This window comes from Stegostoma tigrinum, chromosome 1 (assembly GCF_030684315.1).
Source record: "Stegostoma tigrinum isolate sSteTig4 chromosome 1, sSteTig4.hap1, whole genome shotgun sequence".
Classification (NCBI taxonomy): domain Eukaryota; kingdom Metazoa; phylum Chordata; class Chondrichthyes; order Orectolobiformes; family Stegostomatidae; genus Stegostoma; species Stegostoma tigrinum.
Window position 1 is genome coordinate 162,306,139 of NC_081354.1, and position 19,291 is coordinate 162,325,429.

General features: G+C 41.9%; 1 protein-coding gene across 1 annotated transcript in view; it reads left to right on the forward strand.

The window, feature by feature from the left end:
- atp5fa1 (ATP synthase F1 subunit alpha) overlaps positions 1-9,852 on the forward strand; it is a 32,660-nt gene extending 22,808 nt beyond the window's left edge. The window contains exons 9-12 of the mRNA XM_048542767.2: positions 1,326-1,433; positions 2,303-2,447; positions 3,837-3,987; positions 9,623-9,852. Of these exons, the coding sequence (XP_048398724.1) occupies positions 1,326-1,433; positions 2,303-2,447; positions 3,837-3,987; positions 9,623-9,704 (486 nt within the window). The 3' untranslated portion in view covers positions 9,705-9,852. The remainder of the gene's footprint in view (positions 1-1,325; positions 1,434-2,302; positions 2,448-3,836; positions 3,988-9,622) is intronic.
- Positions 9,853-19,291: the final 9,439 nt, after the last annotated feature.

Here is a 19,291-nt window from a genome sequence, read left to right on the forward strand (position 1 = left end):
ACAGATGTCAGAGGCAGTTTCTTTACTCAGTGGTAAGGGCATGGAATGCCCTGCCTGCCAATGTAGTTAACTCAGCCACATCAGGGGCATTTAAACAGTACTTGGATAACATATGGATAATGATGGGATAGTAGGGGGAGGGGATTAGATTAGTTCACAGGTCGGCGCAACATCGAGGGCTGAAGGGCCTGTTCTGCGCTGTATTGTTCAATGTTCTAACTCCTGAGTGACAGAACGAGACAGCAAGAGGACACAGTGGATCAAGTAATGCAGTTTGTCGAGCCCAGTCGTCAATTTGTTAAGGATTCAATCAGACTTGTGAAACGACGTACCAAACCAGACAGAAAAGAATTTCAGAAGATTGTCAAGGCAACAGCAATTGGATTTGCCATCATGGGATTCATTGGTTTTTTTGTAAAGCTCATCCACATCCCTGTTAATAACATTGGTTAGGATGTCATCTGGTCTAATGCAAGTTGGGTAAGGAATGAAGATGAGAGGACACCATGGCATAGTTCTTATTTTGTGCGTTATGAATCAATAAAAATCATTTTAGAAAAAAAAGTGGCTCAGTGGTTAGCACTGCAGCCTCACAGTGCCAGGGACCTGGGTTCGATTCCAGCCTTGGGTGACTGTCTGTGTGGAGATTGCATATTCTCCCTGTGTTTGCACATTCTCCCTGTGTCTGTGCGGGTTTCCTCCGGGTGCTCCAGTTTCCTCCCACAGTCCAAAGATGTGCAGGCTAGGGGGATTGGCCATGCTAAATTGCCTGTAGTGTTCAGGGATGTGTGGGTTATAGGGGGGATTGGTCTGGGTGGGATTCAAGGGGCAGTCTAGACTTGTTGGGCCGAAGGGCCTGTTTGCACACTGTAGGTAATCTAATTACAGGGATTCAAGAAGGCACTTACCACTACTTTTTAATGATTTGGGTTTGGAAAATAATGCTAGCCCAGGTAGTGATGTCCACATCCCAACTGATCACTACTTAGTTATATTTTGTAAGTAAAAAGGTGAGACTTCTGTTTGGTTTACAGTAAACAGTTGTAGGGTTTACACTTGACTTTTGGGGTGTATGGATTTCTGTGAGACACCAGAGATAAATGCATCAAAATTTTAATGGTACAACAGCAAATGAGTATTGATTTGAGCGTTTTATTGCTCTGATATCTAGAGTATCTAATTGTGCTTTTTCATGTTGTAAAACTAATGTTGAGGTGATGTGATTTGATACATATCCTTTGTAAGCAGTGCTGCTTTGTCATGCTTTTAAATAATTATTCTGATGTCATGATGGCTTTCATTTAAGTCCATTTATTCTCCCTTAGATCTTTTTGGAAACTGAACTGTTCTATAAAGGTATTCGCCCAGCTATCAATGTGGGTTTGTCTGTGTCACGTGTTGGATCTGCTGCCCAAACCAAAGCCATGAAACAGGTATTCAGTGCACAGATTTTATTTGCTTTTTAATTGAATGGCAAATAGTTCAGCATTGTTACCAGGACTTCATTGATCTATATTCAGTTCAGTCTGCTTTAGTCAACTGATTTATAAAATTTTTAAAAATAAACAAGACCTGCCTATTGATTAAATTTGACTGAAGCAGATGGATTGCTTGATGAACAATATCACTAAATGTCAAATAAGGCAGTCAAAGACATTAAGTTCCAACTCCATTTGTTTAATGAATGAAACCAAGAGATAGACAGATGTACGGAGAGACCTTTGCATCTGCCTAGTTGTAAGTATGCTGCAGCATTTGTCACTTATTCACGGGGTCTAGGCTTTGCTGGCTTGGCCAGTGTTTATTGCCAATTCCTAATTGCCTTTGGAGGTGTTGTGAGCTGCTACCGTTGAACTGCTCCATGGCAGGTATCTATGGTCACAGTGCAGACAGGAAGTTTTAGGATTTTGATCTAGCAACAGTGAAGCATTAGTAATGCAGTTTAAAGTCGGAGTGGTGTGTGGCCTGGAGGGTGGTGGTGCTCCTTTGCATCTTCTTGATTGATAAGAGAACCTGTGGTTCAAACAACTGTCTACTACTGTTCATGCCAGAAGTGTGCTGGGTGGACAGTTAGCAAAGATAGATTTACTTTGACTTATAATCCTGCTGCTTGTCCATCCAATTCCATCTAGATTTGCTAACCTGACAATTGACCTGAAATTTGTGAATGGCCACTTGTGTTCGAAAGAGAGGGTAATGTTTTATGGAGCCTTTGCTGCATACAATAATGTTTGGATGATATTGTTCTGAGAAGTGTAATGAAGCACCCGTAATTTTGATTCTTGGATTTTGTTGCTCACAGGTGGCAGGTACCATGAAGCTGGAGTTGGCTCAGTACCGTGAGGTTGCAGCTTTTGCCCAGTTTGGTTCTGACTTGGATGCAGCCACGCAACAGCTTTTGAATCGTGGTGTTCGTTTAACAGAGTTGCTCAAACAAGGACAATATGGTGAGTGTATCTCTGTACTCTGAGACTTGCATTTATATATTCTCTTCTGTGACCGTTGAGCATTCAGTTGTACTGTGAAACTAACAAAGCTAATTTGAAGGGAACACAATCATATTCCATGTTGTATGGAGGATAGCTAAATTCCTCATTTTATTTTTCTTGTTCTGCCATTAGGGACATTGGTATGGTGCACCATATTAGCTCCATTGTTATAGTGTCAGATAGCTTCAATTACATTATCTGCAAATTCTGGATGATTTTTATCACCACCTATAAAGCAAGAATCCAAACAACTGCACCAAAAAGTACCTGGCTATCAGTTCATTCTGTTGGGCACTTATCAGGATGTACCTTAGTGTAAGGTCATGTTTTCTTTTGCTAATTTTTAAAATTCAAATGGAACATGGTCAACACATATGAAATACAAAGCAAGCTCTCTTGGAATTGTGTTGGGGGGGGTGAAGCAAATTTTGTAGGCAGATATAGTGGGATTTTACCACTGGAAAGGCTTTTGATCATGGGAAACTGGTTTAACTTTTTGGGGATAATCCTGACCTCAGATTTGTGGCATAAATGTTACTTGTCACCTATTAGCCTAAAACTGAATGTTGCCAAGATCTTGCTCCACGCAAGATCTAACCAGTTGCAAATTGATTTGAACACTGCAATTATCAGTAACCCTCCCCATTTCTGACCTTATGATGGAAGGAAGTTTCTTGATGAAACAGCTGACGGTAATTGGGTCTCTGATGCTACTCCTGAGGAACTGCTGCAGTGTTGTCCTTGTGATTGTCCATGCAATCATCATCCTTTGTTCAAGGTCTGACTTAATGGGGAAATCTTCTGCTTAGTTTCTGTTGCCTCAAATTTCATTAGGATGACTTATTACCACAAATGTTGCCTTGAGGTCAAGGGGAGTGACTGACCTCTGGAATTCTGTTCTTTTGTTGTTTTAAAATGAAATATTATGGTCTGGAGCAGAATGATGTTGGTAGAATGCAAATTAACCATCAATGATGAGGTTATTAATGTATAAGTACCACTTGGTGACACTGCCTTTGCTTCACATTAGTCTGATGACAAAGAATTGGCTGGGTTGGATTTGTCCTGCTATTTTGACCAGGATGTACCTGGGCAGTTTTCCAGTAGATAAGTGTAGATGTACTGGAATATTATAGCTAGTTCTGAAGCACACATCTTTGGCACTACAGCCAAGATACATTTGGTGCCCACAGCCTGGATATAGTGAAGAGATGTTTGAAAACTGAATCTGTTGTGTTTTGGATCTCTGAAGGAGGCAGATGGATGATCTGATCGAAGATAAGTGCAAATGCTTCACTTGTTTCATGCCAATACGTGTTGCTAACTAACTCCTGTATTAACTTCCAGTTCCCATGGCTATCGAAGAACAGGTTGCGGTAATTTATGCTGGTGTTAGAGGCCACTTGGATAAAATGGAGCCTACCAAGATCACAAAGTTTGAACCTGCTTTCTTGGCCCATGTGAAAAGTCAGCACCAGGATGTCCTGGAAACAATTAGGTAAGGTCATCTGAATATTTGTGTTGTCATTCTTAGAAAACTTCAACTTCGCATCTTTTTTGCAATATTTTATCATTTTGGAACATAGCTTGAAAGACTTACAATCAATAGAAAGAAAATCCTGGGAATGATAAATGATTGAGGGCTGAAAACATCTAAAAATGTTGTTATTATAGTTTTATATTTTGAATTTACCCTTTTTGGAAATACGCCTTTGTCCTTGAGTCCTATATTGACTACCATCGTATTGCACGTCAAAGGTCAGTGGGTCTCTAGTGCCCACTTAAGCTTCCTTGCTATTCTGAAACCAGCCAGAAAAATGGTTGATAGACTGAGCAAAGCAGCATCATCTCCATCATAGAGGCTTACAAAGTGGGAGTGATAGAAGTATTCAAAATGAAAGAACTAAAAGAACCTGATGGATGTGAAATGTAGCAGAGATTGACAAAAGGGACAATGATGCAGAGTGAAAGATGATAATGAAGAAATTTAAAAAGAAAAGCCTGGAGGAGCTATCAGTCTCACCAGAATTATTGCTAACTGCTACTGTCTGAAAAATGGGAGCTGTAGTTAATCATCTGAATGGTCAAGAATAATTTCCTTTTCAGAAAGGAGAGGGGAAAGGAAAAAGAGGTGGCATAGCTGTTTAAAGAGTAATATTAGCACACCAGTAAGAGATTATCCATCTTTGGAAGATTGAGGTATGGAATCAGTTTGGGTGGAGATGATAAACAGGTGAAAGATATGACTGGTGGAATAGATTAATTCCTCCCAGTGTTGTTACTCCTAAAATGTAGCTGCACTGTAAATCATAACATTGAAAAAGAACTAATGGGAACTTGTTAGATTCTGCAATAATTGTGAACAATTTTAATGTTATTGCAAGGTTGGCTTGGCCAATGCTATGCTGGCAGATGAGTTCATAATGTATTAAGGACTATTTCTTAGATCAATATGTTTTGAAGCTAAGCTTGGAACAGGCTACTTTAGATGAAGTATTTAAATAACTGTATTAATGGAACAGATTCAGAATTGGTCAGGGTCTTCAATGTTATCACATCACTTAGATTTTTTACCTTGAATTTGATGTTCACTGTGGGTCTGAAACTGGTCCTTAAACATAATGTGGTTTCATACCATATGTCTTTATATTGGTGAAAATAGACTGGAAAATAGGCTGAAAGGTGTGACAGCTGAAAAATTGCAGATTTATGGAAATTTCAGAAATCAAAAAATCATTAAAGCATGGCACTAGGGAGGTTTTCTTGCTAACTAAAGAATTTGAGAATAGTATCATTGATGCAAAAGACACAATGCTGCCTTCATAGATGCACTGCATTCCAAACACAAAGTGGGGTGAGAAAGAAAGGATAAATCAAAATAATTAGACATAAAGGCTGATCAGACCCCTAGATTTAAGCTGTATCTTCATTTAAATGAAGTGGATGCAGAGATAGTCGTTACATCAGTTGTAATCAGATTAAATTCCTTAGGGATTGAAAAGTGGAAGTGAAAATTGGGGAGCTATAGGCTAATTAATCTGGCATCCACCACTTGGGGGAAAAATGCCAGAGTATTAAGGTGGCAGTACATAGAAAATCACAATATAAACTGGAAGAATCAATGTAGTTTTGCAAAAGACAATTTGTTTGGTAAATATTACATCTTTTTATGGAGTAACTGACATGGATGTAGAGGAGCTTTTAAGTGCCATGTTATGTAATTGGATTTCCATAAGATACTTGAGTGTCACTAAAGGTCTCTGCACAAAAGAAGAGCCTTTGGTGTTTTTAAACCTGTTTAAACACTGTTCAAATTGGTTCTCCAGGAACCTTAACTTTGAGCCTTGTGGAAAGTGTTTCATTTTAATCACTTTTAGTCAACTGGGGCAGGGGATATCTTGGATAACAGTGTGGAGCTGGATGAACACAGCAGGTCAAGCAGCATTTTAGGAGCACAAAAGCTGATGTTTCAGGCCTAGATCCTTTGTCAGAAAAGGGGGATGGGGTAAGTGCTCTGAAATAGGGAGAGAGGGGGAGATGGATCGAAGATGGATAGAGGACAAAACAGGTAGAGAGGAGAAAAACAAGTTGGGGGGGGGGGGGGGGAGAAGTGAGAATGAGAAGTTAAGACAGAGAACAGAATCAATGGAGCAGAAAACTCAAGCAGGGATTGTACAGTATGGCCAAGTGAAATAAGGATTGATAGGAAGGGTGAGGGGAGTAACAAATTAAAAATATTATATATGAAGGCACGAAGCATAAGAAATAAAGTGGATGAGCTTGAGGCTCAGTTGGAAATTGGCAGGTACGATGTTGTGGGGATAACTGAGACGTGGCTTCAAGTGTACAGGGCCTGGGAAATGAATATTCAAGGCTATACATGCTATTGAAAGGACACACTGACGGGCAGAGGGGATGGGGTGGCCCTGTTGGTGAGGAATGATATTCAGTCCCTTGCGAGGGGTGACATATGATCAGGAGATGTAGAGTCAGTATGGATAGAACTAAGAAATTCTAAGGGTAGAAAGACCCTAATGAGAGTTATCTACAGACCCCCAAACTGTAGTCTGGATGTAGGGTGTAAGTTGAATCAGGAGTTGAAATTGGCCTGTTGCAAAGGTATCACTCCAGTTGTTATGGGGGATTTCAACATGCAGGTAGACTGGGAGAATCGGGATGGTACTGGACCCCAAGAAAGGGAGTTTGTGGCGTGCCTCCGAGATGGATTCTTAGAACAGCTTGTACTGGACCCTACCAGGGAGGAGGCAATTCTGGATCTGGTGTTGTGCAACGAACCGGATTTGATCAGGGACCTCGAAGTAAAGGAGCCGTTAGGAGGTAGTGACCATAATATGACAAGTTTTAACCTGCACTTTGAGAGGGAGAAGGGAGAATCTGAAGTGTCAGTATTGCAGTTGAATAAAGGGAACTATGGAGCTATGAGGGAGGAGCTGGCCAAAGTTCAATGGTTCAATACCCGAGCAGGGATGGCAGTGGAACAACAATGGCAGGTATTTCTGGATATAATGCAGAAGGTGCAGGATCAGATCATACCAAAGAGGAAGAAAGATCCTAAGGGGAGGCAGGGGTGGCCGTGGCTGATGAGGGAAGTTGTATAAAGATGAGAAGAAGTATAACATAGTAAAGATGAGCGGGAAGCTGGAGGTCTGGGAAGCTTTTAAAGAGCAACAGGAGATAACTAAAAAGGCAATACGTGGAGGAAAGAATAAGGTACGAAGGAAAACTGGCCAAAAATATAAAGGAGGATAGTAAAAGCTTTTTAAGGTGTGTGAAAAGAAAAAGGTTAAGACTAAAATTGGGACCTTGAGGACAGAAATGGGTGAATTTGTTATGGGGAACAAGGAAATGGCAGACGAGGTGAATAGGTACTTTGCTTGTGTTTTCCATAGTGAAGACAGATCCAATCTCCCAGATGTAATAGTGGCTGAAGGACCTAGGGTAATGGATGAGCTGAAGGGAATTTATATTAGGCAGGAAATGGTGTTGGATAGACTGTTAAGTCTGAAGGCTGATAAATCCCTGGGACGTGATGGTCTGTATCCCAGGGTACTTAAGGAGGTGGCTGTAGAAATTGTGGATGCATTGGTAATCATTTTCCAATGTTCTGTAGATTCAGGATCAGTTCCTGCGGATTGGAGGGTGGCTAATGTTGTCCCATTTTTCAAGAAAGATGGGAGAGAGAAAACAGGGAATTATAGATGGGTTAGCCTGACGTCAGTGGTGGGAAAGATGCTGGAGCCAATTATAAAAGATGAAATTACGACTCATTTGGATAGCAGTAACAGGATAGGTCAGTCAGCATGGATTTACGAAGGGGAAACCGTGCTTGACTAATCTTCTGGAATTTTTTGAGGATGTAACTATGAAGATGGACAAGGGAGAGCCAGTGGATGTAGTGTACCTGGACTTTCAGAAAGCCTTTGATAAAGTCCCACATGGGAGATGAGTGAGCAAAGTTAGGGCACGTGGTATTGGGGGCATAATACTGACTTGATTGAAAATTGGCTGGCTGACAGGAAGCAGAGAGTAGTGTACATTAATGATGTCGATGAAGGCATTAAAAGTAATATCAGCAAATTTGCTGACGACACAAAGCTGGGTGGCGGTGTGAAATGTGAGGAGGATGTTGAGAATACAAGGTGATTTGGACAGGCTAGGTCAGTGGACGGATGCATGGCAGATGCAGTTTAATGTGGATAAATGTGAGGTTATCCACTTTGGCAAGAACAGGAAGGCCGATTACTATCTAAATGGAGTCAAGTTAGGTAAAGGGGAAGTGCAACGAGATCTAGGTGTTCTTGTACATCAGTCAATGAAAGCAAGCATGCAGGTGCAGCAGGCAGTGAATAAAGCTAATGGCATGCTGGCCTTCATAACAAGAGGAATTGCGTATAGGAGCAAAGAGGTCCTTCTGCAGCTGTACAGGACCCTGGTGAGACCACACCTGGAGTATTGTGTGCAGTTTTGGTCTGCAAATTTGAGGAAGGACATTCTTGCTATTGAGGGAGTGCAGTGTAGGTTCGCGAGGTCAATTCCCGGAATGGCAGGACTTTCGAAGCTGTACAAAACTCTGGTGCGGCTGCACTTGGAGTATTGTGTACAGTTCTGGTCACCGCATTATAAGAAGGATGTGGAAGCTTTGGAAAGGGTGCAGAGGAGATTTACTAGGATGTTGCCTGGTTTGGAGGGAAGGTCTTACGAGGAAAGGCTGGGGGACTTGAGGCTGTTTTCATTAGAGAGAAGAAGGTTGGGAGGTGACTTAATTAAGACATATAAAATAATCAGAGGGTTAGATAGCGTGGATAGGGAGAGCCTTTTTCCTAGGATGGTGACGGCAAGCATGAGGGGGCATAGTTTTAAATTGAGGGGTGAAAGATATAGGACAGATATCAGAGGTAGTTTCTTTACTCAGAGTAGTAAGGGAATGGAACGCTTTGCCTGCAATGGTAGTAGATTCGCCAACTTTAGGTACATTTAAGTCATCATTGGATAAGCATATGGACATACATGGAATAGTGTAGGTTAGATGGGCTTGAGATTGGTATGACAGGTCGACACAACATCGAGGGCCAAAGGGCCTGTACTGTGCTGTAATGTTCTATGTTCTATACGCTTGAGTTTAGAAGGTTGAGAGGGGATCTGATTGAGACGTTTAAGATAATTAAAGGATTGGACACTCTGGAGGCAGGAAGCATGTTTCTGCTGATAGGGGAGTCCAGAACCAGAGGACACAGTTTAAAAATAAGAGGTAGGCCATTTAGAACAGAGTTGAGAAACTTCTTCACCCAGAGAGTGGCGGATATATGGAATGCTCTGCCTCAGAAGGCAGTGGAGGCCAAGTCTCTGGATACTTTCAAGAAAGAGATGGTAGAGCTCTTAAAGATAGTGGGATAAGGCAGGAACAGGATACTGATTGTGGATGATCAGCCATTATCATAATGAATGGTGGTGCCGGGTCGAAGGGCCAAATGGCCTACTCCTGCACCTATTGTCTTAACCATATTTGCTATGCTGCATGATTTTTATAAACAGGCAGTTGAAGCTTGTCTTAGATTTTCTGTTTGAATTTCTCTGGACCTTAATTCTAAATCATATTTAAATCTCTTTTACAGGGCTGAGGGACAAATAAGTAATGAAATGGAAGCCAAGCTGAAGAAGATTGTAGTGGACTTCTTGTCCACCTTTGAGGCATAAACTCATTCCCATGTCCATCAATCTATCCTTGTTGATGTTTGGTTGAATGCTCTGGTTCCTCATCACGTGAACTGTTCAAATAAGTTTATGCTTTTGTTTAAAATGTACAGGAGGTTTTTGCTTCAGAATAAAATATTCCAGTCTGTAATGAGCTTGTTTTTCTCTACTTGTAATTGACATGCAAAAAAGGAAGTTGCTGTTGATGAATGTGGCATGATCAAGGCCAATCCTTTTTCCACTGAACCTTTTTTCCCTAATTTTGAATATTTGAGTCAGTAGCAGTAATCTTTCAGTCATTACTTGGATCAAAGAACTGAATGCAAACGATTTCCTATTTGGCACAGGAATCATGAGGGGGAAAATAAACTGCAAAGCTAAGTATATTCAATATTGTTTCCCTTGATAATGAATTCAGGGGGAAAAAAAAATTCTGTTAATATGGATCCCAGAGAGCTTCATGGAAACATGATCAGGCAAATCAGGGAAGGCAATGAGCTAATGGTATTAATAGCTTGACAGACTATAAAAGCATTGTGAACTGTCAGAAAACCCACCTGGCTCAAATTTTCTTCCCTGAAGGACATTAGCTATCCTCAGAGATAATGGGAACTGCAGATGCTGGAGAATTCCAAGCTAATAAAATGTGAGGCTGGATGAACACAGCAGGCCAAGCAGCATCTCAGGAGCACATGCTCCTGAGATGCTGCTTGGCCTGCTGTGTTCATCCAGCCTCACATTTTATTAGCTATCCTCACCTGGGTTTTGTCTCCATGTGACGCCAGACCCTCAGTAATCTGGTTGACTCTCAACTGCCTTCAGAAATGGCCCAGCAAGCCACTCAGTTGTATCAAACTAAGGCACCAGAAGAGACCATGGCAGAAACAGCCTTGCCAACCCTGCAGAGTCCTCCTTACTAACATCTGGAGGCTAGTGTCAAAGCTGGGACAGCTGTCTCAGACTAGCAACAGCCTGACATAGGAATCATATTTTACACTGTCCCAGGCACAACCCTACCCATCCTTGGATATGTCTTGGAGACAGTAAGAACCACATGCTGGAAGCCATAATCAATAGATGTGAAGCTGGAAAAGCACAGCAAGTCAGCCAGCTTTTAAGCAGCAGGAAAGTTAGTTTCAGGCTTAATTCTTTTCAGGACTGGGAAGGAAGAGGTGGGGGAGGGGTGGAGCTGGGGCAAGAGTGGGTGGGAGGGTAACAAGTGGATGGGGGTTGTGATTAGTCAGTGGGAAGGGTGGAAGTGGATAGGTGAGTAGCAAGATAGATGAGGTGAGGGGGGAGGGTTGCATGTGGGATAATGCTATGGGTGGAGGGAATTTGAAGCTGGTGAGGTCAATGTTGAGATCATTGGGCTGTATGCTCCCAAGCTGAAATATCAGGTGGTGTTCCTCTAGTTTGTTTGGCCTCACTGAAGTGTAGGAGGCCACGGATGGACATGTAACCAGGGCAATGGGAGGTGGAATTGAAATAGTATCCTGAAGGTTGGGTTGATTGGTGCATACAGAGCCCTTGCTGGACTTCTCAATCTCCATCTTTGGAAACCAACTCCTCCAATTTCTTCTCTTCTGTCCTGAAACACACACTTTCTCCTTTCTCCCCACCCCCTTCTCCCCAAAAGCAATAGAGTCCCCTTAATAATTGTGTACCTCCCCATCAACTTCTGAATTCAACACATCCTCTGACATTACCATCACCTACAATCAGACACCCCCTCCCCCCACCCCATCCACTTTCTGTGGGACTGTTCATTCTATCACTCCCTCGTCAGCTTGATGTTCCTCACCAACTTCTCCATCACACCAGGTACCTTCTCCTGCACCTGCATGAGGGGCAACAGGTGCCCCTACACCTCCCCTCTCACCGCCTTCCAAGGCTCCAAACAATCCTTCCAGCAGGACAGACCCAGCAGAAGTGGTGACACGGTGGTGCACAGTTCAAAAGGAGTTGCTCTCGAACCTTAACGTTGACTCCAGATCCCATGAACTGCCATGGCTTCAGATTAAACATGAGCCGGGAAACCTAATTACTACGTACCATCCTCCCACAACTGATAATTCGATACTAGCCCATGTTAAACAACACTTGGAAACACTGAGAATGGCAAAGGTGCAAGATGTATCCTGGGTGGAGGATTTTGCTGCACTCCAAGAATTGCTCAGCAGTAATGTAACGGATCAAGCTGGTCAGATACTAAAGGACATAGCTGCTAGGCTGGGTCTCCTGCAGATAGTCAGGGAGCCAATAAGGGGGAAAATATTGCTGCCTGCAGATACATCTGTCCATGACAGCATTGGTTAAAAGTGCCCACTGCACAGTCCTTGTGGAGCTACAGTTCTGCTTTCACGTTGAGGATATTTTCCATTGTATTATGTGGCACTATCACTGTGCTAAATGGGACAACTTCGAACAAATCTAGCAACTCAAGACTTGGCTTCCATGAGGCACTGGGCCATCAGCAGTAGTGGAATTGTACTCCAGCACAACTTGTAACATTGTGGCCTGGCATATTCTGCAACGCAACCATTACCATTAAACCAGGGTATGAACCCTGGGTCAATGGAGAGTGCAGGACGGTATGCCAGGAGCAGCACCAGTCATAACTGAATGAGGTGTCAACCTGGTGAAGCTTTCAAACTGGACTAATTGAGGGCCGAACTGCATAAACAGCAAGTGATAGGGCCAAGTGATCCCATAACCAATGAATCAGTTCTAAGCTCTGCAGTCCTGCCATTTCCGATTGTGAATTATGGTGGAGCAAGTTCCACATATATCCACATCATCAATGATTGAAGAGCTCAGCATATCAGTGCAAAAGCTAAGGCTGAGACATTCACAGCAATCTCCAGCCAGAAGTGCGAAAAGGCTGATCCACTTTGCCGCCTCGAGTGGTTCCCAGCATTAGTCAATTTGATTTACTCTACGTGATATCTAGAAACAGTCAAAGGCGCTAGATATTGCAAAGGTTGTGGCCCTGACAACATTCCAACAATAGTACTGAAGACTTGTGCTGTTTTCTCACCAAGCTCTTCCAGTACAGTTACAACACTGGTGTCTATATGACAATGTGGAAAATTGCCCAGGTATATCCCATTCACAAAATGCAGAAAAAATCCAACCCATCATTACCAGTCCATCAGTCTACACTCAATCACCAGGAAAGTATCGGAAGGTGTCATTCGACTGAATGTGGCATGAAGAAGCTGTGGCAAAACCGGAATCAATGGGTTCGAGCTCTGGTAGTTGGAGTCACACCTGACACGTAGGAAGATGGTTGTGGTTGCTAGAGGTCAATCATCGCAGCTCTACATCGCTGCAGGAGTTCCCCAAAGTAGTGTCCTAGGGCCAACCATCTTCAGCTACTTCATCCCTCCATCATAAGGTCAGAAGTGGGGATGTTTGCTGATGATTGCGCAATGTTTGGCACCATTCATGACTCCTCCAATACTGAAGCAGTCTGTGTTCAAATGCAACAAGCTCTGGGCAATATCCAGACTTGGGTTGACAAGGGGCAAGTAACATTTGTGAAACACAAATGCCAGGCTATGACCATCACCAATAAGAGACAATCTAACTATCCCCCTTGACATATAATGGTGGTATCATCGCTGTATCCCCCACTCTCAAACATCCTTGAAACTCAACTGGACTTATCACATAAAAAATGTGGCTACAAGAGCAGGTCAGAGGCTAAGAATACTGTAGCTAGTAACTCATCTCAAGACTCCCTGAAGCCTGTCCAGCATCAAGATGGCACAAGTCAGGAATTTCATGGACTATTCCCCACCTGCCTGGATGGGTGCAGCTCTAATGACATTCAAGAAGCTTGAAACCATCCAGGACAAAGCAACTTGCTTGATTTGCATGAAATCCATAGCAACCATTTCCTCCACCACCAATGTTCTGTCGCAGTGGTGTATACTATCTACAAAATACATTGCAGAAATTCTCCAAATATCCTTAGATAGCAATTTGCAAACCTATGACTTCTTTCATCTAAAGGGATAAGGGCAGCAAATACATGGGAACGCGTTCTCTCCAAGCCACTCACCTTCCTGACTTGGAAATGTACTGTTTTTCCTTCACTGTCATTGAATTAAAATCTTGGAATTCCCATCCTAAGGGCATCCTGGGTCAACCTACATTATGTTGACTGCAGTGGTTCAACATGGCAGCTCATCATGACTTTCTCAAAAAAGTATAGACAATAAAATCATTCCATGTCCCTTGAGTGAATGAAAAGAAAATCAGTGCTGATCAAAAGGAGGATATATTGAGGTTGATTTTGTAATTGTTATATCTATTTGGCTGAATAAAATTCAGTTGAATGCTGAAATCACTTTTTTATTACAAGTTTCCAACAAAACAAGTTTATCAAGAGCATCTGTGACTTGTTGTTATTCAAGTTCCAAATATTTGTGCGTCTGGATATTTGCAAAATTAGATGAAGAGTCCCAAAAATCACAAGGTTTATTATTAGACTGTTTATTCGTTGCTACGGCTTTTCCAGGGAAAATGCCTCAGCCTCTCTCTATTCAGCCTCTCCCTCTAACTCAAATCCTCCAGTCCCTCTCAACAATATCCTGCCTATTGGGGTGATGAGAATTGTAAACAATATTCTAAAAGTGGCCTCACTAGTATCCTGTACAGTCAATGTCTCAACTCCTATACTCAATGTTCTCAATATTGAAAGCAAGCAGGCTAAACACCTTTCTGACCACCCTGCCTAACCTGCAACTCCACTTTCAAGGAACTATGCTCCTCCACCCCTAGGTCACTTGTTTGACAACACTCCACAGGGCCCTACCATTAACTGCATCTTGCCCTGGTTTGCTTTACCGAAATGCCACACCTCACATTTATCAAAATTAAAATTCATCTGCCACCCTGTGACTTTTGGCTGGTAATCGTGCTTTGTTAACTATGCAGTATCTCCATTTCTCTGATTTCTTTACACCATTCCTTCTTCCCGTTAACATTCTTCCCGATTGTAGGAATCTTTGGCTTCAATCCTGAAGGTTTTATGCTTGCAGTTTATACTGCCATATTACTCTTCTGAGGCAACTCGCATTTCTATAGTGCTTGTAACATGGTAATAGGTCCCCAGGTCCATCATGTACACATTTTGCCATGAGATTTTGGAACAGGGACTAGGAGCTTGGTCAAAGACGTGGGTTTTGAGGAGTGTCTTAGAATCACAGAGGAGTTCAGTGAAAGAATGTTTAAAATTCATTCACGTTGTCACTGGTGAGGCCAGCATTTATTGACCATCCCTAACTGTCCAGAGGGAAATTAAATTTCAACCGCATTGCTGTGGATTTGGACTCTCAAGTAGGCCAGTCCAAGTAAAAAGGGCAGATTCCTTGCCAAATATGACATTAATGAACCCAATTTTTTTTAACAATAAACAATGGCTCCATGGTTGCTATTTGGCTAGCTTTTTATTTCATATTTTCACTGAATACAAATTTCACCGTTTATCATGGTGGGATTTGTCCCACATACACAGATCTTTACCACTGGGTTCAAGAGTGCTAAACTTGTGATATTATCACCATAGCAAAACAACTCCCACATGAATAGAACATAGAACATAGAACATAGAACATAGAACATTACAGCACAGTACAGGCCCTTCGGCCCTCGATGTTGTGCCGACCTGTCATACCGATCTGAAGCCCATCTAACCTACACTATTCCATGTACGTCCATATGCTTGTCCAATGATGACTTAAATGTACCTAAAGTTTAGAGAGCTAAATACAGAACAGAGCTAAATACAGTTTGTTAAAATCGGTTATCAAAGTGAGATGACTTGGTAATAGAATATTAACCATCCTCCCTCTTAAAATTCCTCCCGTCTGGGTGAGTTGCTGATCCCTGCTGTGTCCATATCTCTTCCTTTTAAGGTTGTTGGTAGTTTTTACAACTCACTCTAGTATTTTGCACACTAACTGATGAATGTCCCAGCCTTGGAAATAGAAAATGAAATTTTCATTTACAATGCCCATTTCACAAGCTTGTGATTTGCCAAAATGTTCTATTTCCAATGGTACTTTTGAAATGTAGTCTTTATTGTAATGTGGGAAACATGGCAGCCAATTTGCACAAATAACTGCAGTAGTTTAGTGATAATGGGAACTGCAGATGCTGGAGAATCCAAGATAATAAAATGTGAAGCTGGATGAACACAGCAGGCCAAGCAGCATCTCAGGAGCACAAAAGCTGACGTTTTGGGCCTAGACCCTTCATCAGAGCTTGCAGTGGGAGAGAGATTCCCTGAGGTTGGTCCGGAGGGAGGAGGGTAACCTCTTCAGGTTAGGCATCCCTGGAAGACGCTTCGCAGTGAGGTTAAAATTGTATCAAAGATAATGGGAACTGCAGATGCTGGAGAATCCAAGATAATAAAGTGTGAAGCTGGATGAACACAGCAGGCCAAGCTGCATCTCAGGAGCACAAGAGCTGACGTTTCGGGCCTAGACCCTTCATCATCCCTCTGATGAAGGGTCTAGGCCCGAAACGTCAGCTCTTGTGCTCCTGAGATGCTGCTTGGCCTGCTGTGTTCATCCAGCTTCACACTTTATTAACGCAGTAGTTCAGTGATTTTGATTTAGTCAAGACATGGGTTCATTTTGAAGCTTGTTTGGGTGACACAGGTGATTGGAGAATAAGATGCAGGAGAGACGGCAAGACAGAGTGACAAACGTGTATTTGAAATAGCAATACTGGAAGGAAAACAAAACACCATCAGTCCAAGGATCAGCAATGTGGAGGGGTTGGTAGGGTGGAGAAGAAGAACTAAGTTTAAAAATGGCACCTGGATTCTGAATTAGTCTTGAAATTTTCACACCAAGCCAAAAATTTAAGTATGTAAATTCTTAATACCAACATGGACTGGTTTGTGCTATTTTCAAACCCTGAAACTACCTCAAAATAGGAAATGGTGATGAGTCCTAATAGTTTGCGATAACTGAGGCTTGTTGGAGTACTTCAGTTGCTGGGTTGGGTGAGGGCACCAAATTTACTTCAATAAAAGATGTCAGAAATTCAGTTACCTTTGTTATCTAGGACAACAATACGACTATTATACCGTTATATCTGATAAAAAAATTCATTACATTCAAATACAGAAATACAACTATTTCTGTTAGTCACCAGTAGGTGGAAATCTTCTATCTTAAATGTCTTCCTACCTACTTGTCCCACCCTGGCTGGAAAAAATTTTGTGTGTGTAGCAGGGAAACAGTTTATCTGTTTTTCCGAAGGGAATAGGAAACCAACTTGTTTGCTTGCCGCATCCATCAAAGGAGATAAGAGAGATGGTGTCTCTGAAAGTAATTAGCTGTAATGATAGTGCTGACTTCTGGTGCCATACTCCAGTAAATGCTTAACTTTAAGACAACACTGTAAAACAATGAATACACACACAGACACACACTGTCCACTAACAGGGCCACTGAAAATCATGTGAACTGTGTTACACTGAGCCAGACAGTCATGAGTCATAAGCAAATATTTAATTAAATATGGCCATTCAAGCCAACCAGGAAATTAACACACACTCTCTTTAAGGATTGAGAATCCACAAAAGGATTATACTGTACGATATACAAAATAAACATTAAAAAATGTATATTAGACAAACATGACATGGATTCAACAACTAAACAGTGTTTTATGATGACCATATATCCAAAGTCGACAGGGTGAATTTCACATGGTGTCAAATGATAAACAGAATGTGGAATAACACAATTTTTTTGAAAAAAAATGCATGTGGTGGGGAGTCCATGTTATGCATTTCAAAAACAACAGCAAAAGCTAGCTGCAATGTGCAAGTTCCATCACAAAGCTATTAATTCAGCTGCAGTTGAACAAGCAAGTAACTATTCATACAGTCGCAGAGTCATTGAGCTGTAAAGCACAGAAACAGACCCTTTGGTCCAACCCGTCCATCTGACCAGATATCCTGAATTAATCCAGTCCCATTTGCCAGCATTTGGCCCATATCCCTCTAAACCCTTCTTATTCAATTACCTGTCCAGATGCGTATTAAATGCTGTAATTATACCAGCCTCCACCACTTCCTTTGGCAGCTGTTTCCACATAGCACCGCTCTCTGCGTAAAAAAGTTGCCCCTTAGGTCCCTTTTAATTCTTTCCCCTCTGACTTCAAATCTATGGTCCCTAGTTTAGGACCCCCTCCCTATGGAGAAGACATTGTCTATTCACTCTATCCATGCCCCTCATGATTCTATAATCTATACTCTATAAGGCCATCCCTCAGCCTCCGACACTCCGAGAAAGACAGCGTTAGCCTATTCTGCCTCTCCCTATAGCTCAAACCCTACAACACTGGCAATATCCTTGTAAATTCTTTCTGAGCTCTTTCAAGTTTCACAACATTCTTCCTGTAGTAGGGAGACTAGAACTGCATGCAGTGTTCCCAAGTGCCCTAACCAATGTTCTATGCAGCTGCAACATGGCCTCCCAATCCCTTTACTCAATGCACTGACCAACAAAGGGAAACATACTAAACGCCTTCTCCACTATCCTACTGACTCCACTTTCAAGGAACTATGTGCTTGCACTCCAAGGTCTCTTTGTTCAGTAACACTACCCAGGACCTTACCATTAAGTGTATAAATCCTGCCTTGATTTGCCCTTACAAAATGCAGCACTTCACATTTATCTAAATAAAACTCCATTTGCCACTCCTCAACCCAGTGGCTCAAACCGATCAAGATCCTATTGTACTCTGAGATACTATTCTTCACCATCCATTGTACCTCCAATTTTGGTGTCACTTGCAAACTTACTAACCATACTCCTATGTTCACATGCAAAACATTAATACAAATGACAAAAAACAGTGGCCTCAGCACCGATCCTTGTGGCACACCACTGATCACAGGTCTCCAGCAACACTCCACCACCATCCTCTGTCTTCTACTTTGAGCCAGTTCTATATCCAAATGGCTAGTTCTCCCTGTAATCCATGAAATCTAACCTTGCTAACTAGTCTACCATGAGGAACCTTATTGAATGCCTTGCTGAAGTCCATGCAGATCATGTTCACCACTCTGACCTCATCAATCCTCTTCATTACTTCTTCAAAACGCTCAATCAAATTAGTGAGACACAATTTCCCAATCCTTTGCAATTGGGAAAAACACTCGCCCCAACCTGATAACTTCAAGGTAAGCTCAGGACCAATGACCCATACATTCAACTACAAAAGGCTGCACAGCTTACTTAGCAGCTTCTGCTTTCCATAACCTTCATTTCAGCCAAAGCTGATATTTAAGAAAGTATAGGCCTTTCCCACAATGGAGACTGTAACAATAGCATATTGTAATTGTATTATTATTTTCTATATTTATAATAAATCTTTGTGAGATTTATGGTGTGTCAGTGCAGCAAGTGAGACATAGCACTGGTGCAAATGTGGGATAATAAACAAGCTTTAGTTTTAAATTTTCAAAAGGCTGCTGTTGCTGTTGTTTAATTTGGATTAATCCCTGTAAATGTCAGAAAAGACACATCTCACATAAGAAGCAAAATGATCATGTGCTG